This window comes from Procambarus clarkii, chromosome 1 (assembly GCF_040958095.1).
Source record: "Procambarus clarkii isolate CNS0578487 chromosome 1, FALCON_Pclarkii_2.0, whole genome shotgun sequence".
NCBI classification, from domain to species: domain Eukaryota; kingdom Metazoa; phylum Arthropoda; class Malacostraca; order Decapoda; family Cambaridae; genus Procambarus; species Procambarus clarkii.
In genome coordinates this window covers 47,447,227-47,460,445 of record NC_091150.1, presented here as the reverse complement: position 1 = coordinate 47,460,445, position 13,219 = coordinate 47,447,227, and the positions used below count along the sequence as shown (strand labels likewise).

General features: G+C 42.2%; 1 protein-coding gene across 1 annotated transcript in view; it reads right to left on the bottom strand.

The window, feature by feature from the left end:
* LOC123773024 (uncharacterized) overlaps window positions 1–13,219 on the bottom strand; it is a 204,794-nt gene that overhangs the window by 61,390 nt on the left and 130,185 nt on the right. Inside the window, exon 4 of the mRNA XM_045766555.2 lies at window positions 372–498. Coding sequence (XP_045622511.2) covers window positions 372–498 — 127 coding nt within the window. The remainder of the gene's footprint in view (window positions 1–371; window positions 499–13,219) is intronic.

Sequence of the window (13,219 nt, the reverse complement as noted above, 5' to 3'; positions counted from 1 at the left end):
ACTGCTAGGTGAACAGAGGCATTAGGGTGAAAGAAAATTTTTGCCCATTTGTCTCCACCTCCACCGGGGATCGAACCTGGAACTTTAGGACTACGAATCCGAAGCGCTGTCCACTCAGCGGTCGGGTGCCCGACAGCTGAGGGGCCCGATCTGTCAGGGACCCCAGATCAGAGGTCTGATCAGAGGCTATTTTGACCTCTAGTGGGATGAAATTTTAGAAGGATGGGTGCAATTTGTTTCTTTTGGATGCAATTTGTTTATTTTCTTTCCGATCTTACTCCCATACATGACAAGCATTAATTATGTAAAGTTGAATATGGATAAAATAACAAAAATTTAACAGCACGAAACTTTAGTTTCGCAGTACTCACCTACATAGTCTGGAGTGCCCATGATTTGTTTGATTTCTGCTCCCGGAGCAATAACCCGCGACAACCCGAAGTCCACCAACTTCACACCTGCATCAGGAGAGTCACCCATCATGACTAGGTTCTGGGGCTGTGGAAGGTAAAGTTTATTAGAGTAAAGAATAATTTATTTTACTTATATGCATTATGCGATAAATTTTGTCTATCTAAACACACTTGAAGTGTTCTCCAGCATGTTGGTTCGCCAGTAAACTATTGTGGTGGCCTTAACCCTTAAACTGCGCAATGCGCCTGCAGGCCCACGTCTGGTTTGCGCAACGAGCTTCCGGGTATTTTTATTTTTCACGTTCCATTCAAAACTGGCGCACGGTGACGCGGCTATGGTATGGATGGCTGGGGGCCCCAGTGATCGACCGCCATCTTGAAAAAAAATCCCAGTATGCCCCGTGGCCGTAGGGAGCCTCGGTTTCAAAGCAGCAACCATGTCTGACGCATCCTCTACGAGCTCCCACTCCATGGTTACCCGGGGTCATGGAAAACGACTCTCTGAGGAGAAAATACGAGATATTTTGTATGATGACGGTGGTATGGATGATGACCTAGACTATGATCCAGAGAAAGACCTTACTCAGAGATCTGATACGAGTGAGGTTGAGATGGAATTGGAAGATGTGGCGAGCGTGTATGGTACACGTGCCTCGCCTGGCCTGCCTCGCCACCCTGGGTCAACACCGTTATCATCACCACCATCATGTATGTCCCCAGACGCTAGTAGTTTATTCAGTGACAGTACATGTGACGAATCTTTCTCGGGCTTCAGTGACATTGGCTCCGATACGAGTAGTGTGGACGACCCGAGTACGAGCAGCGGTGGTGTTACCAGGCGGAGTTTTGCTGCCTCAGCAACACGCCACAGCAGGTGGCAGCATTTCTCACAGCATGTGGACAACAACGACAGTGGCCCCTCAACATGAGGTGTTCGTGGTAGGCCTACAGTACATAAATCTGCCTCAGCACCTAGCATACCCTCACACAGCTCCAGCAGCAGCAGCAGACGACGTAGCCGTGGTCTTGGTGCTCGTGGTGGTGTTCGCGCCAACACCAAACCCCCTGGTGTACTTGTGTGCGAGGATTTACCACTATTTACCATTTATTTACCACTATTTATTTGGTACTATAAACACCAGCCAGCCATTTAGTGGCTGGCTGGTGTTTGGCGGTCACTCCTCGTTGCTTTTTGACTCACAAGACCAACTTAGTAGTTCGTTATGGTGTACAAAACATGCAAATACTTATATATAACCTGTGTATATAGTGTAACAACAGCAAAACTATTTGTTTATTGTTTTATGAACATAATAATTGAATCACTAATATGCACACCATAATTTTGAGTACAGCAATGGTTCACACATTTTATAATATAAATATACCACAATTCACTGTATGGAATAATATTACTGCAAAAAACTAAGAAAAAATCAATCAGAGACATTGAAATAATTAGGTAATAATATATTTGTGGCAACTGCCGTCTGACAGCTCGGGCGGAGTAGACCTCGTCTGGCGAAGGCTCTGCCAACGCCCCTTTTTTGCCACACTTCCCTACTCTATTGCGGCTAAAATATGCCACCTACGATTTTTTTGTTATTTTGTCCGTGATCAGGGAACAAAAATGAACACTTCTATAAGACGAAAGAATTTTTTGGATTTTTTTTTTTGTTGCGCCTGTGGGTGTGAATTCCATTTGGGCCCCTAGCGGTTTGAGGGTTAAATCCTGGCGAGACTCAAATTTAAATTTGAGTAGAAAGTTTAGCACGGAATATCAGAAAATCAGAAAAAGACCACGATTATTTGCAAGAGAAAGAAGTTTCTGTTACACTGCCATCCCAAGTGGACATACTGTATTGGTCTCTGCTTAACCTGTCTTCATAAAAAAAAAAAGTCGCTTTTCGCTCGTATGTGTTACCCAAGGCCAAAAATTGTCATACTAGAAAATGGAAGCGGCTCGCAAAAGTGATGTAATGTTCCATTTTCTGTTTTGGGTCCTCTGGTAGGTTAGGAGAGGACACTTTAAATTTACCATTTTCTTGACGTTGGGGGAACCTTAGGAAGATGGGCGGCTCTGCTACTATTCTTCTATGTACAGTGGGGCCTTGACTTACGATGGTAATCCGTTCCCAGAAATGTATCGTAAGTTGAAATATCGTAAGTCGAAATGAATTTTCCTATAAAAATAATGGGAATTGAATTAATCCGTTCCACACTCCCCAAAAAATTAATTTCAAAGAAAATTTTATACGTAATTCATCCAAATCTTTAGTATTAAAGTATGTACAAGTTATTGCTTACCATTATTGATGACACTTGTTGGTGTATGGAAGACTGTGAGGAGGGGGAGGCCGAGAGGTGTTAGTGTTTGGAAGGGGAGTCCCTTCCATTATAACATCAAGCAGTGATAATTTTTCTTTTTTCAAATTTGTTCATTTATTTTTATTTTTCATTTTTTTTATAGAAAATGGAGCAGCCTATGTGACATCCATTGAATGAATCTTTTAGACATTTTTTCTTTTTTTTACATTTTTTCAATTTTTTTATCTTTTAATTTTTCTTTTTTAGAAAATGGAGCAGCCTACCTGACATCCACTGAACGAATCTTTTAGACACTTTTTCTTTTTCCCAATTTTTTGGATGTGCTGTGTTTTGACATGTGTTTTCTTAGATTGAACCTTACCACTGACTTTCTTGGGACCCATGGTGTGATATATAATAATTACTTTTATGTTCGAAAAACAAAAATACCCAAAATTAATGGAATTTCATACAAAAAAAATAAAATAAAAAATAAAATAAAATGTTTATTTAGGTAAGGTACATACATACAATAAATTTTTACAAAGAATGGTTGACTTATAGGTAGAGCTAGTACAAACAATGCCTAAAGCCACTATTACGCAAAGCGTTTCGTGCATGATAAACTTAAATGACAAGCTTAATACTAATTGAGCATAATGAGTAGAATGAAAACAAGAAATGAAAACATAGATGAAAAAGCAGCACAAATACAATTATGTCGACAAACAGCGCTCTTTAAAAAAAACAGACATTGGTTGACAATAGAAGGGTAAGGTAGGTTACAGGGAATTTATTAGGTATAGCTTCGTTTTTAACTTAAACTGGTTGAGAGAGGTACAGTCTTTAACATGGTTGGGAAGGTCATTCCACATTCTGGGCCCCTTGATTTGTAGAGCATTTCTAGTTTGATTAAGTCGTACTCTAGGAATATCAAAACTGTATTTATTTCTGGTGTGGTGCTCATGGGTTCTGTTACATCCTTTTATGAAGCTTTTGAGATTAGGATTGGCATTATAGTTTAGCGTTTTATATATGTATAATACACATGAGAGAATGTGCAGTGACTTAATGTCTAACATATTCAGAGATTTGAGTAGGGGTACCGAGTGATGCCTGGGGCCAGAGTTGGATATTGTCCTAATAGCAGCTTTGTGTTGAGTAATTAGAGGACGTAAGTGATTGTCACTAAGCAGGCGGCTCTGGTAAACTGAGGCAGGTCGGTCCATGGTACCAGGAATCATGCTCTCAGTCGACCCGAACCCATATCAACGAAGATCATTAGTCGACGACACTATCATTAGTTGAGTCTCATTTTCCAACCAAATTTACATCGTAATTTGAAAATATAGTAAGTTAGGTCAATCGAAAATCAAGGTGTCACTGTAATATTATTTTAATTCTGTTGACTTCTTTGGCTATACTCCTTCCCCAACCTACACATACAACTGCCATCATAGCTAAAATCACTCTCATGCAATGACCTTAATTGCACGAGCAAATGTAAGACACATATGACTTGCAAAACGTTCTACCCAAATTGTTTTATATGTGGCCATAACACACCTGGCCAGGTGGTACCATCCCTGAAGCACGGAAGTGATTTGTATGTAGTACATACAAATCAGCCATCCACCACACAAATCAGCCATCCACCTCACATATCTGCCATCCACCACACAATTCAGCCATCCACCACACAAATCAGCCATCCACCTCACATATCTGCCATCCACCACACAATTCAGCCATCCACCACACAAATCAGCTATCCACCACACAAATCAGCCATCCACCACACAAATCAGCCATCCACCACACAAATCAGCCATCCACCTCACATATCAGCCATCCACCTCACAAATCAGCCGTCCACCTCACAAATCAGCCGTCCACCACACAAATCAACCGTCCACCTCACAAATTAGCCATCCACCTCACAAATCAGCCATCAACCACACAAATCAGCCATCCACCACACAAATCACCCGTCCACCTCACAAATCACCCGTCCACCTTACAAATCACCCGTCCACCACACAAATCACCCGTCCACCTCACAAATCAGTCGTCCACCTCACAAATCAACCGTCCACCTCACAAATCAACCGTCCACCTCACAAATCAGCCATCCACCTCACAAATCAACCATCGACCACACAAATCAGCCATCCACCTCACAAATCAGTAGTCCACAACACAAATCCGCCAACCACCTCCCACATCAGCCATCCGCCACACAAATGAACCGTCTTCCACACAAATCAGTCGTCCACCTTACAAATCAGCCGTCCACCACACAAATAAGCCGTCCACTACACAAATCAGCTGTCCACCACACAAATAAGCCGTCCACCACACAAATAAGCCGTCCACTACACAAATCAGTCGTCCACCTTACAAATAAGCCGTCCACTACACAAATAAGCCGTCCACTACACAAATCAGCTGTCCACCTCACGAATCAATAGGCCACCACACAAATCAGCTGTCCACCACACAAATCAGCTGTCCACCACACAAATAAGCCGTCCACCACACAAATAAGCCGTCCACTACACAAATCAGCTGTCCACCACACAAATCAGCCGTCCACCACACAAGTCAGCCATCCACCCCACAAATCAGCCATAAGAACATATGAATAAAGGTAACTGCAGAAGGCCTATTGGCCTATACAAGGCAGCTCCTATTTATAACCATCTAATCCCACTCATATACATGTCCAACCCACGCTTGAAACAATTAAGGGACCCCACCTCCAACACGTTACGCAGTAACTGGGTCCACAAATCAACACCCCTGTTACCGAACCAGTATTTACCCAAGTCTTTCCTAAATCTAAACTTATCCAATTTATACCCATTATCCCATAACTAAGTAATCATGGCTATTGAATAAATGAAGAGAAGCAGTAAAAGAAATACTGACTTGTGTATAAATAAAGAGGAGTATGGTGTAAAAATATTGACTAGTGCCAAAAAAGGAGGAGCAAGATGCAGTAATATTGACTGGTGCCTAATTGAAGAGGAGCAAGATGAAGATATAATGACTATTAAATAAATCAAGAGGAGAAAAATGCATTAATACTGACTGATGCCTAAATAAAGAGAAAAAAGATGTAGCAATATTGAATGATGTCTAAATTAGGAGGAACAAGATGAAATAATACTGACTTGTGCCACAATAAAGAGGGGCAAGATGTAGTATTTACTAAAGAGGAACTGAACATTATGGCTTCAGTCGAACAAGTCTATGTGGGTGGTGCAGAAGACAGGTTGACATAAGAACCACCACCTCATAAATAAGCCATCCACCACACAAATCAGTCGTTCACCACACAAATCAGTCGTTCACCACACAAATCAGCCGTCCACCTCACAAATCAGCCATCCACCTCACAAATCAGACGTCCACCTCACGAATGAGCCATATACCTTACAAATCAGCCATCCACCACACAAATCAGCCGTCCACCTCACAAATCAGCCATCTACCTTACAAATCAGTCATCCACCTCACAAATCAGCCATCCACCACACAAATCAGCCATCCACCACACAAATCAGCCATCCACTTCACAAATCAGCCATTCACCACACAAATCAGCCATCTAACTTACAAATCAGCCATTCACCACACAAATCAGCCATCCACTTCACAAATCAGCCATCCACCACACAAATCAGCCGTCCACCTCACAAATCAGCCATCCACCTCACAAATCAGACGTCCACCTCACGAATGAGCCATATACCTTACAAATCAGCCATCCACCTCACAAATCAGCCGTCCACCACACAAATCAGCCATCTACCTTACAAATCAGTCATCCACCTCACAAATCAGCCATCCACCACACAAATCAGCCATCCACCACACAAATCAGCCATCCACTTCACAAATCAGCCATTCACCACACAAATCAGCCATCTAACTTACAAATCAGCCATTCACCACACAAATCAGCCATCTACCTTACAAATCAGCCATCCACCACACAAATCAGCCATTCACCACACAAATCAGCCATCTACCTTACAAATCAGCCATCCACCTCACAAATCAGCCATCCACCACACAAATCAGCCATCTACCTTACAAATCAGCCGTCCACCTCACAAATCAGCCATCCACCGCACAAATCAGCCATCTACCTTACAAATCAGCCATCCACCACACAAATCAGCCATCTACCTTACAAATCAGCCGTCCACCTCACAAATCAGCCATCCACCGCACAAATCAGCCATCTACCTTACAAATCAGTCATCCACCACACAAATCAGCCATCTACCTTACAAATCAGCCGTCCACCTCACAAATCAGCCATCCACCGCACAAATCAGCCATCTACCTTACAAATCAGCCATCCACCACACAAATCAGCCATCCACCACACAAATCAGCCATCCACCTCACAAATCAGCCATCCACCACACAAATCAGCCATCCACCACACAAATCAGCCATCCACCTCACAAATCAGCCATCCACCTCACAAATCAGCCATCCACCACACAAATCAGCCATCTACCTTACAAATCAGCCGTCCACCTCACAAATCAGCCATCCACCGCACAAATCAGCCATCTACCTTACAAATCAGCCATCCACCACACAATAATGTTACAACAATAATATATATTTTACGTTTATACGTATTCTTCACTAAGTTAACGTGCCCCCCTCCCCTCCTAGGGGTTACGTACTGATCAATAGCAGTAGTTTTAGCAGCGTTATGCTGTAAAAACCATGTGGAAAATATCCTCAGGAATAACTGTGCGAGGTGCGGAGGGGGAGGGCTTAGACAACCCGCCTGCTTGCTGTCCCCGGCGATGCCACAAGATATTCTGGCCTCAGTGAGGTAACTATATTACCCGGCATCACCCAGCCCGTTCTCTCGAGTTATTATGACAACGTCACGAAAATGAGACAAAATACTTAATTGGCCGAACTTAAAAACCTGACCTAACTTGTCAGATGGACCCACGAATAGAAAACGTGGTTGTTTGTGAGTCGCGATCATTTATAGTTCATCATATTTTGTCCGTTAGGGATTTTTACGTCATAATGCGATATACTCACGACCTGTCGTCTGGGAGGAGATCCTCTCAAGGGTATGAATTGACATAATTAGTGCTATCATCTATTCTCTATCCATGGTTAGGTCAGGTTTCATTAGGTTTGGTTACAGTAATACAGTGTATTACTGTAACCAAACATATTTGGTTTCGAATTCCATATTTCACAATAATGTGAAATATGGAATTCGAAAACTATTTCAATGTGCCTGTAAATTCTGTTTACAGACGACCAAATTCTTCATAGAAAACGTTTTCAGCATACACTTTTTGTTTTAAACCAATAATTTATATTAAAATAAAGTTATAACTTGAGAATAATCTCTGTTTACGACAAAGGTTTACTTGCAAGTTTACAAGTAGACTATTACTAGAATCGTAACATGCTTTTAAACCATAACAAACATCTAAAAAACTATCAAGAAGGTTTGAGGATGGGTGTGGCTTCTCCTGGTAATGAATGTGGTGTGAGGACGGGCTCACTGTTGGGACGGGTTGCATGTCGTGGCCACTGCAACGTTTTCTATGACATTCTGGTACAATAACATACACTTAGCAACAGTTAAATCTATTTGTTAATTTATATAACCATACACTAGCTTTTTCCTACAAGTCATCAAGACCCGGCTCCCAGTCATACATATAATGTACACCATTATACAGCAGGAAATACACACATTTATACCCAATTATTAACCACCAGTTTTTTCTCGCCATTCAATGAAATATCAGAGCAAGGTCTTTGGTTACTTACACTACTAATAACCTCCTGATACATGGCCAAAAAATGGCTTTCAACAAGATGGAACTAAATAAATTCCAATAACGAAATGATGTGATTGCTTAAATGCTCCGATGAAGAAACTGTGAGGCTGTGGGTGTACCTGAGACGAGCCTCCGTGTCATCCAAACAAAATTACTACGCCACGCTTGAAACTGTTGGCGTTGTGAACAACATCCCAAACTGGTTTAGTATTCAGAACAGCATTCTAAACTGGTATGAGAGCTGTTTACAGGACACAAAAACTTTTTACGCACTGAGAGCTGGGGACCGTGTTGTGTGTAACACAGGAGACGACTCCCAGGGACCAATTATAGCATTAATAATATTTCTGGTATTTAAGTGTGATGTTTACATAGTGTGGACGGTAGCACGAACTGTGGGTGTTGCGGGGGTCATAACCTTATACGTCACAAGTAGGACATACATCTTAATATTACCCTAACCTACTGAGTGTTACTGCACACGCCAGACCAGAGAGAGAGAGAGAGAGAGAGAGAGAAGAGAGAGAGAGAGAGAGAGAGAGAGAGAGAGAGAGAGAGAGAGAGAGAGAGAGAGAGAGAGAGAGAGACAGAGAGAGAGACAGAGAGAGAGAGAGAGAGAGAGAGAGGGGGAGAGAGAGAGAGACAGAGAGAGACAGAGAGAGAGAGAGAGACAGAGAGAGAGGGGAGGAGAGAGAGAGAGAGAGAGAGAGAGAGAGAGAGAGAGAGAGAGAGAGAGAGAGAGAGAGAGAGAGAGAGAGAGAGAGAGAGAGAGAGAGAGAGAGAGACAGAGAGACAGAGAGAGACAGAGAAAGACAGAGACAGAGAGAGAGGGGAGGAGAGAGAGAGAGAGAGAGAGAGAGAGAGAGAGAGAGAGAGAGAGAGAGAGAGAGAGAGAGAGAGAGAGAGAGAGAGAGAGAGAGAGAGAGCGTCTGTGAGTGAGAACAATTAACTGCACCACAATATTGCCACACGGGAACAAAACACTGTGACAATGTCTACCGGAGAAAGGAGACATTGTCCAGGAGACCTTTACATATTCGCTTTCGAGTAGAAGGCAGAAGAAGACTATGGAGAAGTAAGCGCAGCTTCCCAGAGACGAGCGCCTCACACTCTAAGACCTTCTACACTCTACAGGCAAGACAAAAGACGCTCAAGAAACAGACCGCATTCAGCACCAAGACCTGAGGATCAACACCAAGAAATGTGATAAATGGGCAGAATATGGAACTGTAAACTCCTGCGCTGCCCTCTAGGACGAACACTGCGTGCTGGGAGTTACCAAAACCCGGCCACGATTCATCAAGCATTTATGCATCTTCTTAAGAAACCTGTACATCTTAAAACAAGTATAGCGGCTTTCTTTGCATTTATTAAACTATGCACAATCGATCTTCGAAACTTCACTACTCTGGGTTATTGTTGATATAAATAAACTCGTAGTGCTTCGGAGCTCATAAACTGTTTAATAAATATAAACTTGGATACTTATCCAGTATCTATGACCCAGAAATAAACCTCTTATCTAGTATCTATGAAAATCATCACTTTAATGATCAAAATTGCAGGTATTATACAGCACATGATGTAAATAATGTTTTAACATAATCACAATGTTTCTGTAATTAACTTGAATGTAAGATCTCTAAGCAAACACTTTGATGATGTTAGTGCAACCAGTTGTTATTCAACCAGTTGAATAACAATGATGTTATTCAACCAGTTGACAACAAATTCTCTTGTGTTGTGCTTACTGAAACGTGGTTAAAAGAGAACACTACTCAACTCTACAACATGCCAAACTACTCGGCAATTCACAACTGTCGTCCTACTCAGAGAGGTGGTGGTACTGCTCTTTACTACCACCAAGAACTGACATGCTTAAAATTAAAACTAGAGACCCTTGTGGAGAGTATATCTTTGCTTGTTTCAGAGTCAAGGGTGGCGAGGCTGTCCTGACTGTGGGAGCAGTCTACAGAGTTCCTAACACTGATGTGACTGAATTCAACTCTAACCTTAGAAATCTAATACTAGAGAACAGACTGAACAAAACCAGTTAATAATTTCTGGGGACTTTAATATTGACCTCTGCGAGCCTGATAACCCTCCTGCTGCTAGTTTCCTCAACTCTATGAATTCCTGCTTTCTCATACCCTTAATATTTAAACCTACTATAATCACTGACAGTACTGCCTCTGCTTTTGACCACATCTGGACCAACATAACCTCTCCACTTACTTCAGGGATAATCATCGATAGCACTACAGACCATTACCCCACATTTCTCCTAACCAACATTAACAAACCACCTCTAGAGACAAGGGAGATGAACTTTAGGCTGCACAAACCAGTGGTAGAAATTGATATGGGTGTTTCATTAGCAGTGACAAAGAGAATACTTAAACAAATATCTAATGAAAATCTCACCGCCCTAACAAATTCACAGAGACCTGAAAGTTGTAGCATTAAATATTATGATAGATATCGTGAGGAGACATTCACATATGGGACTAATAGAACAAGAACTCGGCAATGTGATGTTATAGTGGCCAGAATACGCCTGGGATATAGACGTATCTGGCAGCTTTCTCAAAACCCAAATGTCGAGTACACAATGTGTCAACTGTGTGAAAGAGAAAACATGCACTCTCTTGAACATTATATTGTAGAATGTCCCATATTGACTGACTTTCGCCCTCCTGGGCTAAGGTATGCTGAACTCTGTAATTACTATATGAGTACTGGAACACTTGATGATATATTGGACTTGTACCCAAGATTGACCATGTAATATATCATTTATTCAATGTATATATATGATGTAACTATATAACCTGAGTTTGTAAAAGCACCTTCATCACCTTCAGTGATTAAGTGCTTAACTGCACACTAGTTTCTTTATCAGCTATCTCACCCTGTCAGAGTAAATGAGACAGATGTATGTGAATGCATGTGTGTGTATATATGTATGTATATGTATGGGTATAAAGCATATATGGAAGCTGATCAGAATTACATTTCACCTTTGTGAATGTACATTAATGACACTATGTAAAAGACACATCAAACACTTTATGTAGGGCATACGTAAATCTGTGTATCTATGTATTTACGTATGTAGGTTAGCTTAGCATTTTAAAAGCACCGAATCACCTTCTGTGGTTGAGTGTTCAATAAACCCCTGAACTCTGTGTTTAACATTTCTCTAACCCTGTCCATGGAGGACAGAAGAAAATGTATATATGCTGGTTAGCATTGTAAATGTGTGGCCACGTCTGTGGTAGAAAATAATAATAATAATAAAAAAAAAGTGCAAACATTTCTTAAGAAAACTCTGCGCCTTTATAACACCCATTGTCCTATGCTAACGAAACAAGTCACAACTAAAAGGCTAAACAATCCTTGGCTTATAAAGCGTATACTTAAATCTATTAATAAAAAACATGACCATGAGAAGAAGTATAGGTTAGGAGTATAGGTTATGGTAATACCCAATACCATAATTTTGGATATTATGGTACCACAGCAAGTGAGGTACCACAGCAAGTGAGGTACCACAACAGGCAAGGTACCCCAGCAAGTGAGGAACCACAACAAGTGAGGAACCACAAGTGAGGTACCACAACAAGTGAGGAACCACAACAAGTGAGGTACCACAACAGGCAAGGTACCCCAGCAAGTGAGGAACCACAACAAGTGAGGAACCACAGCAAGTGAGGTACCACAACAAGTGAGGTACCACAACAGGCAAGGTACCCCAGCAAGTGAGGAACCACAAACAAGTGAGGACCACAGCAAGTGAGGTACCACAACAAGTGAGGAACCACAGCAAGTGAGGTACCACAAACAAGTGAGGTACCACAACAAGTGAGGTACCACAACAGGCAAGGTACCCCAGCAAGTGAGGAACCACAACAAGTGAGGAACCACAGCAAGTGAGGTACCACAACAAGTGAGGAACCACAACAAGTGAGGTACCACAACAGGCAAGGTACCCCAGCAAGTGAGGAACCACAACAAGTGAGGAACCACAGCAAGTGAGGTACCACAACAAGTGAGGAACCACAGCAAGTGAGGTACCACAACAAGTGAGGTACCACAACAGGCAAGGTACCCCAGCAAGTGAGGAACCACAACAAGTGAGGAACCACAGCAAGTGAGGTACCACAACAAGTGAGGAACCACAGCAAGTGAGGTACCACAACAAGTGAGGTACCACAACAGGCAAGGTACCCCAGCAAGTGAGGAACCACAACAAGTGAGGAACCACAGCAAGTGAGGTACCACAACAGTGAGGTACCACAACAAGTGGAGGTACCACAACAGTGAGGTACCACAACAAGTGCAAGGTACCCCAAGCAAGTGAGGTAACCACAACAAGTGAGGTACCCCAGCAAGTGAGGAACCACAACAAGTGAGGAACCACAGCAAGTGAGGTACCACAACAAGTGAGGTACCACAACAGGCAAGGTACCCCAGCAAGTGAGGAACCACAACAAGTGAGGAACCACAGCAAGTGAGGTACCACAACAAGTGAGGTACCACAACAAGTGAGGTACCACAACAAGTGAGGTACCACAACAAGTGAGGAACCACAACAAGTGAGGTACCACAACAAGTGAGGAACCACAACAAGTGAGGAACCACAACAAG